The 24815-nt window shown below is 34.0% G+C and overlaps 2 protein-coding genes across 3 annotated transcripts; one reads left to right on the top strand and one right to left on the bottom strand.

Annotated features, from left to right (window-relative positions):
* The first annotated feature begins 231 nt into the window (after window positions 1-231).
* On the top strand, window positions 232-8845 carry si:dkey-74k8.4. The gene is made up of 7 exons (XM_087281469.1): window positions 232-277; window positions 388-515; window positions 2946-3041; window positions 3149-3309; window positions 6138-6221; window positions 6298-6460; window positions 8454-8845. The coding sequence occupies exons 1-7, from the start codon at window positions 271-273 to the stop codon at window positions 8550-8552; spliced, it is 738 nt and encodes a 245-aa protein (XP_087137595.1). The 5' UTR covers window positions 232-270; the 3' UTR covers window positions 8553-8845.
* Window positions 8680-17428, bottom strand: aldob (aldolase, fructose-bisphosphate B). Of its 2 annotated transcripts, XR_015506618.1 has the most exons (10): window positions 17339-17428; window positions 16609-16721; window positions 14933-15144; window positions 14691-14745; window positions 12525-12685; window positions 12343-12426; window positions 12079-12253; window positions 11334-11994; window positions 10429-11293; window positions 8680-10133 (listed from the first exon to the last, which is right to left on the bottom strand). XR_015506618.1 is itself a non-coding variant. In NM_194367.4 (9 exons), the coding sequence occupies exons 2-9, from the start codon at window positions 16718-16720 to the stop codon at window positions 8906-8908; spliced, it is 1095 nt and encodes a 364-aa protein (NP_919348.4). In that variant the 5' UTR covers window position 16721; window positions 17339-17428; the 3' UTR covers window positions 8680-8905. The 2 variants fall into 2 exon arrangements, 1 of the variants encoding a protein (NP_919348.4); NM_194367.4 differs by lacking the exon at window positions 10429-11293 and having other exon boundaries at window positions 8680-9001; window positions 11795-11994.
* Window positions 17429-24815: the final 7387 nt, after the last annotated feature.

Below are 24815 nucleotides of genomic sequence, written 5' to 3'. Positions count from 1 at the left end.
AATAATGGGTTTCCCTAACTTCTCAAACTTAAAAAAATAACCTGCTTATTTTTTATTTATTTTTTGCTTTATTTGTTTTTGTTTTTAGCTAGAATAGCCGTTTTATGAGTGCTTCGTGCCATACATTTCAGTGAAATACAGCAAGATTTCATACATAGACTGTAAAAGATAGCATTAGCAAGATATTCGCGGTCATATGATAATTCTAGATGGCGCATGCGCAGAAAAGGCGTCATTTCACTTCCTGAGATTAATAGTCTTGTTAAAAGCATGAAGGGTAAGTAAAGCTTTATACATCATACATTATTTTTGAAGCTTTTGAAAATACGTTGTGTGGTTATTAATGTATATTTAAAATTTTTTTTCCATATAATTTCGAATTAAAAGAGGGGGATCTACACGATCCGTTTTTTCTACCGTTAACGGAATTTGTCGCTCAATCACGCGACCGACGGTTCCTCTACATCGTGGGCAAAATGCTCAAACTCGACTGGCTGAATAACAGGACTCTTGAAGTGAGTTTACACATTTGTTGCCATTAGTTTGCTATTTTTATAACGTTACACCTATTCCCTATGCCCCGTGATTCTTTGAGAGAAAAGTCAATTTCCAGTAAACGGACAAAGTCAGCAACCGCCACTTTAAACATTGCTTCAGAAATTCAATACCTGTTACTGCTATTAAATTCTTAACGCAATTTTGGGAGTTAAAATGCTTTTCTTGTGTGTTGAAAAGTTTTGGATTTGTTTGCATCTCCCTGGAAACTGCAAAGTATCATTTGCATCACAAGAATATAAAATTCTCCTTCCAGGCTTCTAGCTGTATTCAATTTTACGCGATAATTACTTTTTAAATTGTAAATGTTCACAATGTAACTTAATGTTACAAATAATGATAATAATTAAGATGCGGCAATATTCTCCTTATCTAACATTATTATAAAATGTTAATCAATTGGCTACTATTGGCAGTCCTTTATTAATTCCAAAAATGAACAAACATTTTTTCAGCAAACATTTGTTATGTTACTAATATTTACAACAAAAACATGTGTTATGTAACATACATATGTTGTTGTTTTTTAATGTTGTTCCATTATTATCTGGAAAACTGATGGACATTTAAAATGTTTTCTACTTTTTGTTTTTTGTTATTTTTACAAATACATTTTGTCATTAGATTGTATATGGATCAGATTTGGACTGACAGTCCGAATAAGGCTTTTCTATTTCCTACCATTGGAAATATTTCTGTAAAATATTTATTGTAAAGTTTAAAAAGTATTTATCACATACAACTAAATACAGGTTTTAGCCTGGGAAGAGAATGTAATATTCTTGTGATGCAAATGCTACCATGCATTTGATACTTTTCCAGGGAGATACAAACATGGGTTGTAAACCTTTCAAAGCACAAGCAAAACATTTCAACTTGAAAGCAAAGATTCTAGATGTGCAATAAATTACAGCAGAACAGAGAACAAAATGAATGAGTGTACAATGAAAGTTGTGGTAACTGCATAATAGGACAATAGTTATTTTTTTTTTTTTTTTTGCAATCCAAAATATTTTATTGTCATTGACATAGACACATCTTTTATTTTTTAATCACTATTTACTTACATTTTCCCTAAAACTAAATATTTTTTATTTAATAATAAATAAACAAAATAACAACATACAAATAAAGCATGACAGATAAGACTTATTAATTGTGTAACCCTAATACTTGAAATTAGGCATGAGCCGGTATAAGATTCTGAAGGTATGATTACCTTGGATAAAAATATCACGATTTCATGGTTTGACGTTATTCTTTTTAAATGTCTGGGTAAAAACAGGGTTTTCATCATGTCAAATTTAAGACTTTTAAGACCTTTATGAATGAAATTTCAGACTTTCAAAGGGCAAAACGCTAATAATTTTCTGTAATAACCAATGGATTTAATTTTTTTACAGGCCTCTTTAAAATTTAAATTCTGTTATTTCTTAGCCGCATATTGTAAATAATATATATATATATATATATATATATATATATATATATATATATATATATATATATATATATATATATATATATATATATATATTATTAGCATAACCTTTCTTTATTGTTTTAATTGCTATAATGAACAAAATGTATGCACAACATAAATTTATGCATAAAACATATAGAACTTTTAAACAAATGTTATTGTAAGAATGTAAGGAAGACAATTCAACCATAGTGCTAAATAGTTAATAAATTAAATGTGTGAAATGTTTTTGGATTTGTTGGTTGTACCGATTGGCAATAGCTTTACATGGATAATTAGGGAATAATATGACCTGGTTAACAGTTTTTAAGACCCACAACAGCATATTTCAGTGAATTTAATACTTTTTAAGTATTAAGTACTTTTTAAATTTAGTTTTTTTAAATTTATGACATTTTAGAACTTTTTAAGACCCCGTGGACACCCTGAAAAAACTAAACCTTTTTTCCATTTTGGACACAATACATTTTAATTTGAGAAACAAATGATTTTGGAGGAGTAAACATGTCAGGTTGAATTAGTAAAATGAATCATTGACTTCTGCTGTCTTTATTAGTTTCAAAAACACAGATTTCTCTACAATTTACAACGAAAAATGTTTCTTTAGAATTCTATACAATTTTATAATCTTTGCATCTCTTTTCTGCTGAGATACTGTTTTCCTAAAAAATGAATAAAAAAATTGTAAATAAAAAAATCTGACACATACCATAGGAAAGGTATAGCAGAAAATGCGGTTTTAAAACCTTTTTCAAACTTTTCTGTACCTTGAAAACAGTTATCATCCAATGTCTATTTGAAATGAATCTAATTTCTTATGGACGTTCCCTTCTCATAAATTATTACAGTAAACTTGAAAAATGTTAGATTGACTTGAAGTAATGTAACATAAGATGCTTTTACTCAGGATGTCACAACAATTCTGTCACTGCTGCTGCCCTCTTTTGCCTGCCAATGTGTAGAAAACAACGACCTGGTGTGTTTACAGGAGATCCTAGACATGGTAAGATTAATAACGCTTGCAACATGTAGAAAATGAAGAGCATTGGGCTGTTCTGCTCGTTCATATCGCAGGTTATGCAATTGTTAATTCTCAAATGATTTCTTCAGATGGACGTGGATGCTGAAGATTATGATGGCAACACTGTCATGCACAGAGCTTGTGAAAAGGGCATAACTTACATAGTAAAGCATTTATTGTCTATTGGAGCGTCATGCCATATGGTAAACTGCTCTGGTTTTACACCTCTGCATCTTGCCATAAAAAACAAGTAAGTGTTTTTTTGAGGAACAGGTTATTTAAAGGGTCTATATGTTTAAAATTGAATGTAATTATCACCTTTTTATCAATATTTTTGGTGGCTTAAGACATTTCCATACTTGTGTTGTCTATAAAACCTGTATAGTCTAGACCAGGGGTGCCCAAACCTTTTTTTATTAAGTATAGAATGTCATATAAAATGACGATCTCTTTTAAAGGCATTTGCCCCAACCCTTCATCATTCTCCTCAAATTGGGATGGTGGGCAAAATTAAAGGTTACAATGGGCCAACTTCGGCCCAAGCCTACTTTAGGCATCTCTAGTCTAGACGGATTTTTGCGTAAACGATTTAAAGGTCCTGTGAAATTAAAATACTTTTTATTATGTTTTTTTGTTTTTAATGTTAATTTAAGTTCGATTGTCATAAGGATATCTTTAAGCGAATGTGCTTCAAAACATTGACAAAATTCACAAGACAAATTTTAAAGCTTGCAGTTTTACATCAATTCATCTGACCAATCAAATGCTCTCTAGTATCTTACATGCCCCACCCCCTTCAAGATGCCTCTCATTTGCTTTGCATCATAGATATGTACACTAGATATTATATATCGGCCTTGAGCATTCATCAATACTGCCGCCACATTTGTACAGGGCTTCCAGGACAAAAGTCATTCAATCGCAATTGTCAAGACCAGGACTCGCATATCCATAGAGGTGACCTAGGGTGGCAGAATAGTGAGAGCAGCGTCCGCATCACCCCACTTTTGCGCTGCATATAGGTGTAGTAATGAGCAAACAAAGCATAAAGGCATCACATTTCATAGGTAAGATTTCTTTTTTTTACGTTTTTGGTAGTGGTGGGCTGTTATCGGCGTTAACGTGCTACGTTAATGCGAGACTCCTATCGCGTGATTCAAAAAAATATCGGCGTTAATCTATTCTCAAAGTTGGGTTGGGAGCTGGGTCTATTCTACGCAAGCTATGATGACTTTTAATTTAATATTTTAGCGCGGATGTACACCTGACCGGTGAGCCGTCTGACAAAAAAGTGCCCTTCTGAATCAAATCAGCAGGATGCCTGACTTTAACTGCAGTTCAGCAGTTTCACTTTAACTCATGAACATTTCATACATGCTGCCGTGACAAACTGGGGTATTAGACGCAAATAAGGAGTGAGGACTGGTGATAGTGTTATGGAATTTATTAACGTGCGACAAATGGAAAGAAAAGTGCGGTCTTTTACTGACAGACGCATGTGGATCTTGTCGGAAAATATGATGTAAAGTCCTTTACTGATTGCGGTGTTTACTTCAATAATGCCACTAATATATGCATGCTCCACGTCTTAATTCCATTTCTGTTTAGTTCAGTTATGACTTTAGTTGGATTAAGGTGATCAAAAATCTCTGTTTGGAGCTTATGTAGGCATACAGTTCAAAATTCATAAACAGTAAGCACAAGTATATCTTATTGAACATCATTTATTTTCATCACCAATTATCATAGTAGAACAGTTTCTCAAGCAGTTTGTGATGCAATTTGGAAACAGGAGATGAGTCCCTGGTCTAATGGGCCACCTGAGTTGAGATACCCGTTATCAAAGACTTATTATTTGGGTTGCACACTTATTCTGAATGCATTCGGCAGATTTCAAATGAGCCATTTTAATCTAGATTAATCTAGATTAATTTCAAGATTATTCTAGATTAAAAGAAATTATCTATGCCCACCTATAGTTTTTGTATGTTACAAACCTAAAAAAATAATGTTATTGATGATAATACAGTCTTATAGACTTACCACACTGACCATGATGCAAAGTAACACTAATTTGCACTCAATTCTAGACTTATGCTAGTTTTGTTGAATTAAATCAGCAAACAATGTTAATGAAATAAGAAAACAAGACTCTGCGCTGCCAGAAACTTGCATTATTGTTGGCTAAGTCACGGCTAGTTTTTGAAGTAACTTATGCCTGATAACACCCTAAATTATTAAATATTTTAAATGTTATATATCATTTAGAACAGAAATGTGGATATATTATGCATATTGAGATGCAGGAATATCGATGGTTCAAACGAAACGTTCATATTGGAGATTCATTCACAAACAAATCGCTCCCTCTGTTAGAATTAGAAGTAAAAGCAGGAGAGGGGGTGCGTTTCAGGACACGGATTAGATCAAATATAACAGGTAGGGAGGACAATACATTTCCATGCACACAAACACAAGCTTTTTGTCGGCAATGCCTGTCCGGTCGCTTATCCATTGATGTAGAAAGTGATGTAAAATTATAATTTTCCTAATTTAAAAAAAAAAAAAAAAAAAAAAAAAAAAATATATATATATATATATATATATATATATATATATATATATATATATATATATATATATATATATATATATTTGTACACTAACCACTGGGAAAACTTCCGATCATAGATATATTTATATATGTTTACATATCTATGGCTCTGTATGGTCACTTTTTTACTGTACCTTGGTCCCACATTCATTTGAAAAAAAGCGCTACCCTGTACTAAAATGGTGGCTCTATTGATGCAGTTCTTCTGATAAACAACAACAGCGTAGGCGACATCTAATGCAAATATCTATGGCTTTTTTTCATCTGATGCACTTGACCAACTACTCTCATTGGAAGAGCTGTGATAAAAATAAAACACTATTGGCTATTTTTTAAAAAGCGCAGGGACTACTATAAATAAAAACTGCACATTTCAAAGCATTTGACAGGACCTTTAAGACGTTTTTGCAACACAAATCAAATGAATGTGACATTTATGCACCGATCGTCTACCCAATTGCCAGACACATTGATGTGATCAAGATCTTGAACAAGGAAGGAGCAACAGTAATTCTAAAGCCTGTGCAAGTTGGCATTGAACTTATAAAGTGAGTCTTTCTAAACTACAGATGAACTTGTCAGTCTGTTGTGGTTCTTTGCATTCAACTATGCTTTTTAATTCAGGGCAGTTTGGCTTAAGGACTGTAAGCTTTTGCATGCGTGGTATTTAGCCGGTGCAGACATGAACCAGGATGATTACAATGGACAAACTGCTTTACATGCAGCTGTGGAAAAGAGGGACAAGCACATGGTTTCCAAACTTCTTGAATATGGAGCTTCTCCTGAGGTATAACAATAAAAAAAACATGTTTTTTTACATCATGTAAGAGATAATGTACATCTAGCCGATTGTTTTGAAACCTGAGTGTGCTTCTTGTGCTGTTGATAAGGCTTATTGGCTGCTCATGAAACAAAACATCTGAGCTGCCTTAATTTACTAACTGCAGAAAGCAAAACATCTGCACCATCCTTGGGTGGTTTGACCCTTCACTGACAAAGGACCAAAAATTGTCCCATACATAAGCTAATTTGTCCTATTTTGACTGCTATGACATCATAAATTGTGAAAATAACCAATTGAAAACGGCTTTAAAACCAAGCCAAATCCTCTGTTGGCTGTTGCTTCGGTGTGAATTTAGCTATGATCAGTTTTGTTTAATGCTGTATTGTTGTTAAATATAGCAAACATTTTACAAGTAACTTTTATTCTAAATTTTGGATCTTGTTCTTGAAATAAATGACCATCAAAAGTGGCCCATATTAAAATATTTTGAATACTAATTTGCCTATTATTGTTATCCATACATTTTCAAACATACTTTTTTACATTAGAGGCTAGAAAAATCTTGAATCTCTACTTTATTATTTTTATTATCATTATTATTCAAAGGGCCGAATTCTGACTGGAATATTAAATGTGCTGGTCTGTTTGTAATTTACCTAACAAATGATAGACTGAAGTTTTTAATTTAAAACTTTCACAGATTCCTTTGTGATTATGATGACCATCTGGCAACCTAATCCAGCTACAAATAGTGCTTAAAATGTCACTAAAAAGCAATCTTTAATATTTACTTTTAATATATACGAATATTACTGTTCAGTCACAAGATGGCGCCAAACAGCCAAGAACAGTGGTTTGACTGATAAGCATGTAGTGCTCTGCATAAATAAACACGCCCTATTGATAATGAATATTTTATCAGTTTCTCAATGAATATAGCCAAAAAAATTTGGTGTATTAAAAATGTATTAAACAGTTTATGCTTAGGTCTTAAACTCAATAACTGGAGGGCAGCAGCTCTGCGCAGTTTAGCTCCAACCCTAATTAAACACAGCTGATCTAGTAGTGTCTAGTAGTGAGGAACAGCTTGATTAGTCGGATCAGCTGTATTTAATTAGAATTGGGAGCAAAACCGCAGAGCTGCGACCCTCCAGGAATTGAGTTTGAGACCTATGCATTAAAGTAAGAATTTGGTCAGTGAACATCTTTAAGAATAGACAGATAATACATCTAGAATCAAACGAGTTATACAAACAAGTATTTGTTATCCAACATATGAATTTTTGGACGGATCTTAGTTTTTTTAGTTTTAATAGTTTTGTGTTTGCTACTGCTACTCAAATGTACATGCACAAATATATAACTGTAAAGTGTCCTGTATAAAATATTAATTTAAAAGAGAGATCTGTGAGGGGTCTACTCATTTATACTGAACACTGTATACATATTACTATAATTTGTTCATTTCTTTTCACTAACGGTCATGTTGATTTGAAGTATCCATATAAGCCAGTGTTATTAGGTTGACTGGTTGTTATACTTCAGATATACTTCAAAATCTATTTCTTTTTCATTCTTTATTTAGAAGCAAGAAATATATCATCAAATAAATATGTTACAAGCACTCTAACAGCCCACCCTGCCAAGTGTATCTGTCTGCGGACTGCAAGACAAGAAGGGGGGTAATTTGTGGCAAGTTAGAGGTGTAACTTGCAGTTAACAAGATCCAATTGAACCATGCGAGATGTCACATCGAGATGTTGTTGACATACGGTCATGTTTATTTTAAGTATCCATATGAGCCTGTGTTATTAGGTGAACTGGTTGTTATCTAAAAATAACATACCTTGGAATGATTGAAAATCCGAATCAAGTATTCCGGAGAGCAGTGTAGTAATTCATAATAAAAACATAATCTGGTTTTCTTTGTTCTGAATGACGGAACAAATATCATAACTATCAACCACTAACATATGATTTCCTTTTTCCCTGTCAGCACAAGAATATATGGGGAAAGACAGCAGCAGATGAAGCAAGAATGAAAAACCTGCATGAGATTTTGCTGCTCTTCAATCCACCTTATCCACTTAAGTAACGTAACATCACTTTCAGTTGTATACCATGGCAAACACATTCGTCTTTAGAACAGTAAAGCACTACAATTTAATTTAGATTTTTGCCAAAACTCAGTTCTCTCTCAAACATTCACACAAGAGATCAACTCAAATAAAACCATTTTTTATTTCAAAATGAAAAGCATCAGTAGGTGCACATGCATGAAAACTAAATCTAATCCAGGTTAAACAGTGTCTAGTTGAGTCAGATTTGGCAGAGGTACATGAACATATTTGTACAATTTATAGTGTGTCATAAAGTCATCTTGAATAACTTTGGCATCTTCACTCATTTTTTGTATTGTCCAGCACACGTTGCTGTTTGTTGTTGAGTTTAGTAGGTATAGCTTGCAGTAAATAGAGACTGTGTGGATGCTTGGCCAGCCTGACCTGAGGGTTTGTATTCACCTTTTGATGCAAGACTATTAATCTGAAGGAAAAAAACAGAACAATAAAACATTAATATTTGCAGTTTAATTTAGTACAGTAGACTTAAGGCCCAGATATACTTCAAAGTAAATTTATTTTCGATTCTTCATTTAGGTGTAAAGTATTTATAAATAAATAAATAAAATGTTTACAAGCATTCTAACAGCCCACCCTGCAGGAGGTGGGCTTGTAAACGCGTCATGGTGCTGGCGTGTACCCCTAAACAAAACAATCCGCTTGTTAAGTGGTGACGTATGTAATACTGTTTTCGGGTCCAAGCCGCCATTCATTTGAGTGGAGAAATCATTCCTTTATGATCACGTTTTATTCCTATCACACATTAAAGTTAATTTTATATAAAGTCATAGTGTACACAACAATCTCTGGGCTTGCTGCATAACAAATACCAAAAAATTTAACAATTTCTAAAAAAAATGAATCACTTTCTGGCCATCGGATATTAGGCATGGACATATATATTGCGATCGTGATTTTCGAAAGTATTAAATCGCTTTGTAATCGTTGATTATTACCATTTCATGAGTCTCCCCATTCAGTCTTGGACCCAGAAGCCGCTTCGTGTGACGTCACACTTAACAAGCGGATTATGTGAGAAAAGAACACTTTTATAAAAATCTGTCAGGAGCATTTATCTATTCAATAGCACAGAAAAAGATCACGTGATGTAGATGCTATGTGCTTCTAATTAACAAAAGCAGAACGCAGAAAACACAGAGCACCGATGACAAAATATATTTTTCATACTTTAGAATGTGTATCGCATGGTTTGATGATCTGCTGAAAAGAGTATTGCCATATGTGAAACAAAAAAAGCACAGGACACTAATTTCCACTAAAATCAATATCTCGATTAATTGAATATTTTAACATGATTATGATCAAAGAACGCTTATTTTATTTATTATTTATTTAACAAGTTTTGTACAGTAAATATGCTTATATTACAAGTGATTTTTGAACGAAAGGTGCATTACTTAATTTTAAAATAATTGAAGGAAACACACTATCTACTATCTATGATTATTTATTGAACATCAATGTTAAACAACTGAAATTAAAATATGTTATCTATCTATCTATCTATCTATCTATCTATCTATCTATCTATCTATCTATCTATCTACCTACCTACCTACCTACCTACCTACCTACCTACCTACCTACCTACCTATCTATCTATCTATCTATCTATATATATATATATATATATATATATATATATATGGATAGATAGATAGATAGATAGATAGATAGATAGATAGATAGATAGATAGATAGATAGATAGATAGATAGATAGATAGATAGGTAGGTAGGTAGGTAGGTAGATAGATAGATAGATAGATAGATAGATAGATAGATAGATAGATAGATAGATAGATAGATAGATAGATAGATAGATAGATAACATATATATCTATCTATCATATATATATGAAGTCAGAATCATTAGCCCCCCTTTGAATTTTTTTTTCTTTTTAAAATATTTCCCAAATGATGTTTAACAGAGCAAGGACATTTTCACAGTATGTCTGATATTTTTTTCTTCTAGAGAAAGTCTTATTTGTTTTATTTCAACTTGAATAAAAGCAGTCTCAAAATTTTTAAACACCATTTTAAGGACAAAATTATTAGCCCCTTAAGGCAATTTTTTTCCTGATAGTCTACAGAACAAACCATCGTTATACAATAACTTGACTAATTACCCTAACCTGCCTAGTTAACCTAAATAACCTAGTTAAGCCTTTAATTGTCACTTTAAGCTGTACAGATGTTTCTTGAAAAATATCTAGTCAAATATTATTTACTGTCATCATGGCTAAGATAAAATAAATTAGTTATTAGAAATGAGTTATTAAAACTATTATGTTTAGAATTGCATAGAAAAAAAATCTGCTCTCCATTAAACAGAAATTGGGGAAAAAATAAGCAGGGGCGCTAATTCAGGGGGTTTAATAATTCTGACTTCAAATGTATATAAAAGTGACAATAAATAACTTGCATTTTTGGAAACAAAATTAATTATTTTCAATGTTCATTTTTTATTATTAAAAGTAGAGAATAAGCAGTATCTCTTGTAAATAAAATAACTCTTGTATATCCTGTAAATAATATTTTAAACAGTGCATTTATATGAGTCTTCTGTGAACAAATATTTCAAAGTAAATAATAATTTTATTGTAATGAAAAACATGCTGTTCCTGGCGCAGCTTCTAATCATCGTCAATGTAATGCAAACTTGCAACATTTTTTGAGAGGTGCACGGGTATGCGACTGCATGAAGGCTGCGCCAGACCATACCCTTTTGTTCAACACAGACGTATAAAGTAGCATTAACAGTGTGGGGTCACATAACTCCACACACGATAAGGAAAGTCATTGAGAAAATGTACCTAGGAAATTTGAATTGATTCTAGGCTTTGACAGTCAATTTTGATTGCTTTTCCATTAATTGCCCAGCCCTATTTCCACTACAGAGAGACTGGCCTTTACACCTGGTGTACTAGCTTGTCAAACAAGGTTTGATAACAACCAATTGTGTAATGGTAATGGACCAATGGTAGCTTAAAGGTATTTAGGAGCCAAAACGAACCCCCAAATAAGTTTGATTTGGTAAGCTGTTGAGAAAAGCCAAACTAGCTCCAAATGAAATTAATTTTGGTCGTATTTTGTTTTAAATTTTGTCATTTTAGTTAGTTCATCGACTTAATTTGAAGTATATTAAGGCCTTCATAAACTGGCAACACAATATAGGTATTTTAAGTTATCAGTTACCTTGGCACGTGTAACGAAGGCGTCCTGTGAAGCCTTCTTGTTCGCTGCTTGTCCCTTCCAGGCTGAAAGTGCCGATGCCTGGAGAGCACGGCCATAAGAGAAGCTCAGCTTCCAGGGTCTGTGCAGGGACAGCTGGTTCATGGCATTCAGATTCAGAGAGGCCTCTTCCTCACTCTGACCCCCAGAGAGAAAGCAGATGCCTGAGAAAAGAAAAGAGAGATGTTAACGTAATGTTAAGATGTTTGAAGAACATTCGAATGAAGACCACCGGCGGACTGTCTTACCTGGTACAGCAGCAGGCACAGTGCGTCTGAGAGCAGTGACTGTGGCCATGGCAACCTCTAAAGGGGTGTACTTCTTGGTGCAGGAGTGTCCAGCGGTGACCATGTTTGGTTTGAGCAGAGTTCCCTCCAGATAAACGTGGTGATCAGAGAGAGCCTTGTACACAGCCGCTAGGACCTTGGATGGAATTGGTTTGGAGTTATTGCTGATGGATAGTTTAGTATAATTCTCTGCTCTGCTTTTGATTATTCTGAAGATAAGCTTACCTTCTCAGTGGCGTACTGGCATTGTTTCAGATCATGATCTCCGTCTGGGAGGATCTCAGGCTCTACAATAGGCACCAGGCCATTCTATAGGAACAAGAAAGAGTTCATCAGAAAAAAGGGTGTTAAGTTGTTAAATGAGAAAAAAAAACTCACATGGACTAAGAACATTCTGTTAGACACACCTGTTGGCAAATGCTAGCATATCGGGCAAGGACATTGGCATTTTCAGCAATTCCAAGAGTGGAGGGGCAGCTGTCAGAGATTTTAAGCACACAACGCCACTTGGCAAAGTCACAGCCATCCTTCTTGTACTGGGCACAGCGTTCAGACAGACCGTCCAACCCTGAGTCAAACAGATCAGACAACAGTAGTTCACTTTCAAATGGAAAAAGGTAAAGTCAGGATATACTTCTATCAAATTGAAGCTCAAAGTATACTTCAGCGGTGTACAGTGAGCCAGGCAAAATGTGTTCTTTGAACGGTCTTTGCACTAATTAGCTTGTCCACAAGGTGGCAGTAAAAAGCAACATTTAAGAGCCGAGGCCTACAACAATACTCAATTCAGCTCAGTTCCAATCTCAAAGACATGGTTTACTTTGGACAGGGCTTTTTAATTCGTGCTGCTAAAAAGGAGCTGCTTGTTAAGCAAACATTTGTGATTCGTAACACTTCTAAGCTTTATGAGAAAGAGAGAGCTCTGAAATCAATGAAAGTAATGTCTTCCTCTGTCCATGGTTTTGGCGTGCTAATTCATGCCATTGCAACGGAATTCAACAGGAATTCAAATTATGTTGTATATCACTGTGTCTGAGTGATTTTCACATAAACTCACTCGTGATGTGTGCAAACAATCAATATTTTAACCATCAAAATGCTCACTGTGTACGGCACGCTCACTTTAATTCAACTCTCTGATGAAGAAGGCAACTGTTACAAAGAACAGCTGCATTTTGAGGAGCAAATTTATCTGGCTAATGATTTTTTCTAATCAGTGGTTTTGTGTTATACATTTCTTTAGTCATAATTTGATACAAATCTTGCAAACAGTCAAGTAGACTTTAGGCATGGGCTGGTATACAAGTATAAAAGTATCACGGTTTTACGGTGTTGTGATTACTGCACTAAAATATTATTTTTAGATGTCTGGATAAAAAACTAAAACATTTTCCCCCTTTGAACACAATATATTACATTTTTGGCACCATTTAAAATATTTAGGAGCAGTAAACATGTCAGGCTAAATAATTCAAATGACTTATGCTCTCTTCATTAGTTTCAAAAACACAGATTTCTTTACAATGTAAAACGGCGTCTTTGGATATAATTTCTGCCGGAGATACTGTTGTCCTAAAAAACTTAAACAAAAAATAATTGGCAGTTTTAAGACCTTGACTTTTCCAAAACACGATGTACGTTGAAAACGGTTATCATCCCATCCCATAGTAGACTAAGAAATGACACCCCCCCCCCCCCCCCCCCCCCCCCCCCCCCCCCCACCCCAAATACATACACAGGAAACAATGCCTCCTCAGATTAAGTAACCACATAGGATTACTGACAGGGATATCATTAGCATAAGTTTACAAATGTAGAGCATTTACGGTAAAACTGAACGTTCTCCTCGATGGGTCATTTGTGTCTTCTTTTGTGTCACCTGGTCAATATTCATGGCCATTATCACATACTCTGCATACACAGTGCTGACACAAAACAACTGATTAACAGCATTTAAATCACTGTACCGTTAAAGAATGAGTAGTCCTAAGCATTTTTAGGTGATTTTGTAGTAAATTTTCTAGTCTACAAGGCAAATATCTTAAACATATATTTTCAGAACTATCTGCTTTGTTTTATGACTTTGTTTCTGTGACTTTTTTTTTTGACCAAGGGTAGAAGAAATATGCACAAATATGTCAGAGCATATCCAAACATTCTAAACACTCCAAAATTACCTTCGTAACTAGTTAATTTCAAGATGGTTAGAGCATCTTTGTTTGGAGCTAAGCTATGCAGGGTAGTGGTAGACTCAAAAAAAAAGATGTTTGTTCAAACTACTTAAGCTGAAATAACTTAACTTAGGGGGTTGTGGGCGTGGGGGGGCTTAATTTTTTAATGTTCAATCCACTAAAATTTGTACAAAAAAAATAATGAGTTAACTTAATTATTACATCTTGCCCCAACACAAATCTATTGCGTAGAACCCAGCATTTTTTGTGTATTACAGTATAAAAAGCCAATGTTTTTAGCCTAACATTAATCTTTTTTATGACTTTTGTCTATTTAAGGACTTTGACTGTGCAATTGAAGTAAACTTTGAGCTTATAATATGCAGTTTGAGTTAAAGTTACCCTGTGTGGTAGTCTCTCCATCTGTACCAGCCAGTCCTGCTGTGCCTTTGTCCACCTTTATCAAGAACAAAGAAAACACTTTCATTAATAACATTACCTGCCAAAGCTAGAAAGAAGATCTTATGTTTGTAGACTGATAGAAAGGAAGCTTGTACAGTACACGACCCCTCCATTGCTTTCCCAATCATCTTTAGAGCTACAAGAAGCATAAATGCATGAACACAGATGCACTGCAATCTTACCTTGATACCAACTACGATGCCCTTGTCCTTGATGACCTTTGGGAAGAGAACTCCTTTGTCTGACTTCTGGTACAGTGTTTCATGGAACAAGATGACCCCACCAATGCTTTCAGAGATGGAATCATCTACTGAGAAGAGAAGGTCGCGAAAGCTACGGCGATTTTCTTCAGTGTTCTCTACATTTATCTTCTGGAAACGCTTCGCCATGGTGCCTAAAACATAAAACGGTCACATAAGAATATGCATGATACCTCCAATATATAATTCATTCTCACTTTATCAAGAAAGAATAACTTTAGTGTTAATAATAACCATGTAATTAAGTGTTAATCTAAGCACTTTCATAGAATATTAATAGGGCTGGGCAATACGGTGAGATAAGGAATCTATAAGGATTTATTATCTTCTAATAAATCTATCGCTTATTTGATGGTCATAATTCATATGAAACGGTATTACACGCCATTACTGGATAAATAACAGCATTCAGCAATCTTTAAAGTACCATGTTTACATTTTATTTAGTAATATTGTTTTTATATTGGACCTGTGAGCAGTAATGTATTATATTAATTTCTACTTTATATTGTAAATACTTCATCAAACATTTGCCCTAAAGTTAGATATAAATGAGAAATATGTGAAATATGAGAATGCATGTTGTCAATGTATATTTAAACTACATCAATTGATTGAATTTACAGAGATAGTATCATATCATGATATAAAGGCTATTATCAGGATATGCAATGATAACTTATGTGATAATAGATTAGTTTGTATGCAATCTAAACTATACATTAGTTGATAGAATTTACAGAAATGGTATATCATTATATATATATATATATATATATATATATATATATATATATATATATTTTTTTTTTTTTTTTTTAATAGAATTAATTATTAGAATGAATTATAATTCTAATTTTGTCAGGACATGCAATGATAAAGTGCAGTTGAAGTCTTATGAAGAATTATTAGCCCCCATTTGAATTTTTTTCTTTTTAAAATATTTCCCAAATAATGTTTAACAGAGCAAGGACATTTTCACAGTATGTCTGATAACATTTTCTTCTAGAGAAAGTCTTTTTTGGCTAGAATAAAAGCAGTTTTAAATTTTTTATAAGCCATTTTAATGTCAAAATTATTAGCCACTTTAAGCTATATATTTTCAATTATCTACAGAAGAAACCATCATTATACAATAACTTGCCTAATTACCCTTACCTGCCTAATTAACCTAGTTAAGCCTTTAAATGTCACTTTAAGCTGTATAGAAGTGCCTTGAAAAATATCTTGTCAAATATTATTTACTGTTATCACGGAAAAAAGAAATCAGTTATTAGAAAAGAGTTATTAAACCTATTATGTTTAGAAATGTGTTGAGAAAATTTCAGGTAAACAAAAATTGGGGAGTAAATTAAACGGGAGCTAATAATACTGACTTCAACTGTATGTGATAATAGATTATTTAGTTCACATGCTATCTAAACTATACGTTAATTGATTTAATTTACAAAAAGGGTATCATATTGTTATATATAGGCTATTATTAGCCGGATATACAATGATGTTTATGTGATATGACATTTTTGTTACAGCTCAGACCGTATTATTAATGATCTTAAAGCATAAACTAACACTCTTATCTAGTGCACTGCATTTACCTGTGGATTCATCTGCAGCCAAGATTCCTTTTCCAGGAGCCACAATGCGCTCAGCAATTGTGGCAAGCTCCTTCTTCTGCTCCGTAGAGAGAGCTGGAAACTGGTGTGTCATGCTGAGGGGGAGAGAAAAGTCAAAACTTCAGTAAAAAACAAAACGAAGCATGTCATTAAAAGAACATCAATTATTCAGCTCACTGGGTTACACACGCCTGCCTGTAAATATTTGCCAAATCTATTGAACTTTAGTCCGGAGAAACACGCTGACTCCTCCTACTGAACAAACAAGTCCAGGGTTCAGTCATCTTGCACATTTGCAGTTTTCCGTGCATTTTTCACCCATTAAGTAAAACACGACCGTGAATATTATTGCAAACTGAGTTTTATACACTGACTGTACAAATCGTTATGAAAGTAGACTGCCTCCATTTTTACATTCCATCTAATTTTGACTGCAGTGTAGATAAATTGCACAATATTCGGACAGAATTTGCACTATTAAACCAATAAACTGCCGACAGTCCTTACATAGAGTAAACCTTTGGAATTTCTAACGTGCATAAAAAAGCAGCACCTTAATGTTTTCGATATTATTGCACAACACATCTGCACACTTGCTGAATTCACTTGCATGTTCACGGTTCAATATGGAATTAATACTTACATGTATGCAATATATAATACATGCAATGATAAAACAAATATGAATAGTTTAAAAGTTGAACATCCTTACTTGAGTGGATTGGTGGTGAGCAGCACACGGGATTAAAAGTGTATGCAGTGGCCTCTCCTCTGTGACGCCGATGGATTTTAGTGAATCGGGACTGAACGTTTGGAACAGTCGCTATTTATTTGGGCTAAGAGCAGAGGCTGGACAGTCGTGATGTGAACGGGCGTGATCAGCCTCCGGTAACGCCATTGGCTGAGGCGGTGAACGGGTGTTAGACACAATCGGTCTGTGTGGACTTTGAAAGTATATTTTGACTCCAGAAGTTCCATAATCCATCCCCGAATGTGCAAATATTTAAAACTTTCACACTTATTGTTCTTTGTGTGTGTGTGTGCGTGTGTGAAAACAATATTTCAGTTGTTAGGGTAGCTAGAGTTGGGAAACGAGATCTGAGATAACTGTTGACTTTCAGGTTTGTTTAGTTTTGCTTCACAAGTATGCTCACGTTGCAAACATTGCGTAGAAGTTTAATTTTGTTTTGATCTAGTACAACAGTTCCTTTCTGCAATGCAATTTTAGACTGTCGTGCGTATAAAGGAAAACTCTGACATTAATTTAAACCAACACTTTATTTTGATGGTCATTTTAGAATTCTACAAGTAACTTTGGTACTTGTCAGCTAGCCGACATTAAATAGTCAAATACTGTGTGCTAACACTTTTAGCTGGTTCTTTAACACAGTGGTTCTCAAAGTGGGGGTCGGGACCTCCTGGGGGGTCACGAGACAATAAGACAGGGGGGGGAGGTCGCTTGGTGATTTTCCAAAATCAATTGAAACTATTAGAATTACCATATTTCATCCATAACCTGCAGAATATTAAAATAGTTTTTAACTTATAATATATACTTATTATATATATATAATATGTAATATTATTAATAAATAATATATACTTTATATGTAATAGTTACATAAAAAAAATAAATACAAAACCCTCAGCCTTTTATTTTTTTTTGGTTTGCGACCCCTGGGGTAATTATGCTAGATTAACATTCCAGCAATAGCGTTAGGTGCAGCAGATTGATTTTATGGTACAATGCTAAACTTTGACACCTATGTGGCACTCATACATTAAAAATAAAGGTCACGACTGAACAAGTGGCTCCAAGTCTCCAGAATTAAACCTAGAATAGTCTTGTGCGTGGGTTTCCTCCTGGTGCTTCGGTTTCCCCCACAGTCTAAAGACATGTGGTACAGGTGAATTGGGTAGGCTAAATTGTCCGTAGTGTATGAGTGTGTGTGAGTGTGTGGATGTTTCCCAGACATGGATTGCGGCTAGAAGGGCATCTGCTGCGTATAAACTTGCTGGATAAGTTGGCGGTTCATTCCGCTGTGGCGACCCTGGGTTAATAAAGGGACTAAGCCGACAAGAAAATGAATTAATGAATAGTCTTGTGCTATAAACATTGTGCTCACCATTCTTATTAATTGAGGTTAATATTAAATTAAACAAATGAATAATGATTGTAAAAAATATATGATTGTAAGACTGTTGCACTTTTTTGTGTTGTCAATATGCTTATGTTTATATAGTTCCTATTGGTAAGAGTGCACAATTGTGTGCAATATTTGTATGCTTATAACCATCTCTGAGCATATGGAGGGTCGCGAGTCAGTGGAGTTGTTATGTTAGGGGTCACAGGCTGAAAAGTTTGAGAACCCCTGCTTTAACAGACTGACTGTATTAAGTAATCATTTAAGTAGTTATTAGTAGTGTTGGGGAAAGTTTAGAAAGTAATGCATTGCAATATTGAGTTACTCCCCCAAAAAGCTAATAGTTGTGTTACTTAATTTTCATATAAAGTAATGTGTTACATTACTTTTGAGTTACTTTTTCATACCTGCCTGCGGCTTGATATCTTTCAGAATTTGCAGGGTATTTTTCTTTTTTTTTTTTTTTAAATAGAGGAGCTCTGCATTTAACCTACAGATTCCTTTTACCTAAAAATATATATTAAAAAAAGATTAAAATAATTTTACCTTCGGAGAATTTCTTGATGCTACAGTACATGCCAAATACAGATTAATGAAAATTGAAATGTGTTTGCTACTTTTGTATTCTTGTCTTATTAGTTCAGTAAAATCACTGTCTGTTGAGGCAATCCCTTTTTTCTTCCATGTGTTCAAAATAATGAGAATAGTTCCATCACAGAAATGTAATTTAAAATTACTCTAAAGGCTCTTTTAGAAGGCCCTGCCATCTTGGCTTCTGTCTGTTCCTGCAGAGAGCTCATTCTCTCACTGAGCGTGATTTAACGTGATTACACACATTTTAATTTAAAAAACTATTTTTAAAAACGTATTATTTACCTAAAAAGTTACTCAAATATTCCTTTTTTATCATTATTTTTTATTACTTAGAAAAGTACATAAACTCACATTACTTGTAATGCATTACCCCCAACGCTGGTTATTAATTAGTGACTAGACAGTTTGTTCACAATTAATCTACAATTAAATTAAAGTACACTGTAAAAAAATATATGATTGCTTAATCATGACAACATATGTTTTTAGTTCATTGCTTATTAAAGTTAATCATGTTTCAGCTTAATTTTATAAGTTACGTGAGCTGCTTTAAGTCAGATTAATGTAATGGAATTTCAAATGACTTTTAAGGTAATTTGGTTCAGCTTAAAAGTTTAAGGCAACCAGTACTTTTTTTTTTTACAGTGTAGGCCTTATTTTCTAGAAGTTGCCTACATTTAGTTACCCTTTCCATGTAGTCAAATTACCCTATTCATGAGCTTCTAATGCTTATACTTTAGTTGCCAGTACATTTCTTAGTTTTTAAAATACTAGTACTTATCCACTGGTATTTACTTAATTGATACCAGTTGTTATAATTCATTAGTTGCTGCTTGCAGCTTTTCATTAGATACTACTAAATAGAACTTGAATTGAGATACCAGCACTTTAATTAGCGACTTTTTTATTGACCAGACAGAATCTGCCAACATTTTTTGCTATTTCTGTGCAGAATTTAAAAAAGGTGCAATTTTGTTGTTACAAGTGTTTTTGTGCCTCTTGTATGGCTTACATCTGTTATTAAATATATTATCTAGTTTAACTTATTTATTAAATAATATTCTCAAAATGCTTACTTGTTAAAATGTTAAAAATGAGCTAAAACAACACAATTCTTGTAATTCCTTCGCCTAATTCATCTGTTTTACATCCAGTCTACTTACATTTGTAAACCATTAAGTAAACTGATGCATTTTGTGTTGAGACAACAAGATGGAGTTGTGTTGGTCCAACTACTTGGGGGATTTGTAGTTCCCAGCATGCTTTGGGATTGAATTAAAAGAGGGAAATGTTGACAATAAAAGTAATCATAGGTGTTTAGAGTTAACAGACATACTTGTTAGAGTTAAATCTTAACTATTTTCAAGATTTTGATGTAATGCTTTGAGTTTTGAGATTACCACCTTGCAGAAGTACTCATGCTTTGGCTGTTGACAGCTTAATTAGCAAAACTACAGTTTGATACGTTGGTCAGTAAGCAATAACTGTCCTAAAATTAGTTCTGAAATCAGTCTCAGTCAACTGTATATGTAATTCTTGGAGTTTGCTCCAAAAGGCTCTTTTAGTTCATTTAGGATAACTTCAATTAAAACGAAGAGACTTTAAAATATGATTATGATTATAGACATACATAGTATTATCATAACTTTGAGTTTAAGTTAAATCAAAATACAAATGTATGTAAACTTTTATTTGATAAAATCATGTTTTACCAACTCAATTGCATTTAATTGTGTAAACAGTTTTTATTTTTATTTTTTAGTTGGTGCTAAACCAATGTATCGGATGGAAATCCTGCCATCAGTTAAATTGAGTTCATCCAATTAGTTATTTTGTTGTGTAAGTAATTAAGTACCAGTGTTTAATAAAAATAACTACTATCTAATGAACAAGTAGGATGCAATAAATTCATTTATATCTTTTAAAGAAGTATAAAGAATAAAGACTTAATAAATAAATAGTTGTACTTAATGGAAAAGATAATCTGAAAAACAAGTATCTTGAAAACAGATATTGCTGTAAGTAGATTAATCAGGCTCTAATGCATCAACTTATTTTACTAACTTGCTACTAATACTCTTCTAATACCGAAAATTAAAGTAAGTTGGCACTAGTATTTGCCAAATAGTCTACAGAATGTCTAAAAACCCCAAAGTAGATGGTATTATAGATCCAGCCGGCATATGACGTTAAACCAGGTTGACACAAGATGTTCTATTAACTGTGTGTTTGGATGTGCAGAGGTGCAGAATGAAATACGGCATTCATTTGATGCTTTTAAACCATAAAGCACATGCTGTGTTTTCACATACTTGTCACAGGCTTTTACAAACATTTCAAGAGGTGTATCCTCAGTTGGCACTTCATGTAAATGACTAAAATAATCGAAATGCCATAACCAGTCCTCGTGTAGGAGAGCGATTAACAAGCTTGTCTGATTGCTTCTAAAACATCAATCACAAACAAAGAAAGTGAGGGTTGGGAGAATTACATCAACTGCTATTGACGAAATCAATTTGGCAGACAAACAAGGTCTGTTGAAAGGGTTTGAGGAGTGAGGCCGTTGATACGCTCGCTGTGTGATGAAGTCAAAGACGTGCAGTAATACACTGATATACTTTAAAGCAAGGGATTGGTTTAGATGGGCTTTCACAACATGAACTCTGCATTCAAAGGCAAGAGTCTCAAATGCATGCTCAAGGGCAGAGTCCACATATAGTAGTTCGTGCACAGAGCGTGGCATACTTAATTGCAGTGATGCAACCCTTTGATAGATAAAGAGCACACACACACACATTGGGTTTTCATGTGTTATGGGGATTTTCCATATAGATTTAATGATTTTTATACCTTTCAAAATCTATATTCAATTTCTACACTAGAAAAACAGTTTGCTGTTTGTTCAAACTGCTCACTTAAAATGAGCTGAAACACAAATATTGAGATTTGGGTGATAACTTGTTCTTGTTCAATCCCCTTTAATTTGTAAAAACTAAGCTAACTTAATTCCTTCATGTTGTCCCAACACAAATCGATTGTGTAACCCAGCATTTCTTTTACAGTGTATACCTAACCTTTCCCCTGAATACAATTTCCATGTGCCAAATAAGATCAACACATTTTGATTATTAAACTAAAGGTGCAGTAAGTTTGACACCCAGCAGTTGCAGGTTGCCAGATTGAGGATCAGCAAGGCTGATTTAAACCGTGTTCTAAATAAAAGCAACAGCTGGCGATAGAAGGAGTATTTTCCCATATTTAAAGGAGTTTTTGTTCTTTACCATCACCTTGAACTGATATATTAGAAACGGCTTCTATTTCTTGCAGCAGAAAACTGACAATGACTACGTTTACATGGACACCAATAATTCGATTTTAATGCGATTAAGACAATACTCTGATTAATAGTTAACCATGTATATATTGATTTTTCATTAATTTAATCAGATTAAGGTCATAATCAAACTAAAAAGAAAACGAATTAAGACGTGTGGAGTATGCTTTTAGTCGCCTTATTCAAGCGCAGTACAGACATGTAAACACCTTAATCGATCTGTTACCGCTTAATAATACCTGCGCATGAGGCTGCGAGACAATAAATAAGAATAGCGGAGCTGCGTCAAAATAATGGATAAAAAGAGTGAGGCTATGGTCAAATAATTAAATAAATGGAAAATGTGCGACTGTGACTGCTGCTTTCTCCGTTGGGAGGGTGCTCGCTGCAGAGCCATTTGAGGAGAGGTGAGCTCCAGAGAGGGGGAGCATGAGCTGTCGCTCCTCCTCCTGTAAGCTGTTTTAATGCGTACACCAACCCCACCCCTAACCCTACCCCCAGTGACATCACTCGTAGAAGAAGTGCAAAAAAGGTGGAGCTCAAGCTTAAGCTCCCCCTCTCTGGAGCTCACCTCTCCTCAAATGGCTCTGCAGCGAGCACCACTTGGCTCCGTTCGCCCTGCTGGAGAGAAACAGTTTGCGCAAATGAGGCGCAGAGTTGATGTCATTGACTACAGCTCTCATCTGATTGGCTGAAAGGTACGAGTTGTCCTGACTCTGCCAGGAAAGTCTCAAATATACACACACATATCCAGGGGGAGTCGTACGTGAAAGAGGATTTGCACATTCTCATTCAGGATAAACTCGCAAGTTTTAAACATTCAAAACTTTTTGTACACTTTTATACATTTGCAAATGGTGTTTTGCATTTGTGAAACGTATTTTATGAAAATGTATTTTTATTTTGTGCACGTGAAATTTTTGTTGTGAATATAAATAAATATTTTATGCACGTGAATTTGATTTTATGCGCGTGAATTTGGCTACGCATGTGTACATCGTGTCTTTTGCGTGAATTACATTTGAGTCTTTTCTGACTCCATAGTGAATCTGCAAATGTAATGGATGCTCTACCTCATAAGATCTTACGTTTTCTCAGAGATGATGAATGCAGTAAAAACCTTCATTTGGACGCTATAAGTCAAACAATATTTAATGGAAATATTTATATTTAAAAGCAAAACATTTTAAATAAATGCTTTAGAGATTGAATGACTGGTGAAAGGTTTTTTTCTCATCAATATTTGGTGACTTAAATTGGCTGAAGGCTTGGAGAATGGTTGACAAATTCTTTGTTTATAACAAAGTAAAGGAAGTTTAATATATTGCACAAAATTTATCCAGCGAAACATGTATTGGAACGTTTTACATTAAATAGTGACTGCTTGAATTTTGCTGTAACGAGAAAGAAACAATTGTTCATAGATTTTTCGCTGCATTTATACAGAGATATTTAGATTGATATTGAGAGTTTTTATGAGAAGGAAACCTGATGCAGTTGTTAAATTGGGTGGGTCTGATATAACGATAGATGTAAATAATTACAATATAGAAAAAGGAGAAAACTTATATTATTATACAAATAGTTATAATGGGAAAACTTCATACACACAAAATGAAGCGGTCGGGTATAGCCAATTCAAACAACATTGCAGTATATGGAGCATAAATGTCAATCAAAAAAAGCTCTAATATTATCTGTAAATTCAAGATTGACAAGTAAACTATACTGTACCCTCATAATATATATGCATTCTTATTCATTTTAATTCAATGTTATTATCCTGGCTGTATTTTAATCTAGTCTCTGCTTGTAATGATACGTACTGTTGGCATATTGTGTGATTTGTGTTCCTCTTGTTGTATATGTGTTCATAGGCAGTTAGAAAAAAAGGGGAGAAAAAGACAATATAAATAAAATTGGCTTATGATTTTTAGAAGACGTTGAAGTTTTTTATTTTGTTCAAAATAAGATTATAAATACTTTACTGTCACCTAGTGGAATAAAACTAAACCTTCAGTAATAACAAAGGGAAAGGCTTGCAGTCGGTCCTACCGCTGTGTGGTGGCGCTGCAGTTCTGACGGCTCAGTGCGCAGTAGAAGAGAAGCAGCGCTCT

Source organism: Danio rerio, chromosome 14 (genome assembly GCF_052040795.2).
Source record: "Danio rerio strain M-AB ecotype USA chromosome 14, GRCz13ab, whole genome shotgun sequence".
Lineage (NCBI taxonomy): Eukaryota > Metazoa > Chordata > Actinopteri > Cypriniformes > Danionidae > Danio > Danio rerio.
Note: the sequence above shows the minus strand (reverse complement) of the source record. Positions and strands in the feature narration are given on the sequence as shown.

Bases quoted from the DNA above. Each gene is read 5' to 3' on its own strand.
- aldob (NM_194367.4), bottom strand. From the start codon at position 16,720: ATGACACACCAGTTTCCAGCTCTCTCTACGGAGCAGAAGAAGGAGCTT. The intron at 12,686-14,690 runs GTAACTTTAACT...TGTTTGACTCAG, and splicing joins TGGAGAGACTACCACACAGG to GGTTGGACGGTCTGTCTGAA. The intron at 9,002-11,794 runs GTAACTGATAAC...TTTTTCCTTCAG, and splicing joins CCTTCGTTACACGTGCCAAG to ATTAATAGTCTTGCATCAAA.
- si:dkey-74k8.4 (XM_087281469.1), top strand. The intron at 516-2,945 runs GTGAGTTTACAC...GCTTTTACTCAG, and splicing joins TGAATAACAGGACTCTTGAA to GATGTCACAACAATTCTGTC. The intron at 6,461-8,453 runs GTATAACAATAA...TTTCCCTGTCAG, and splicing joins AATATGGAGCTTCTCCTGAG to CACAAGAATATATGGGGAAA.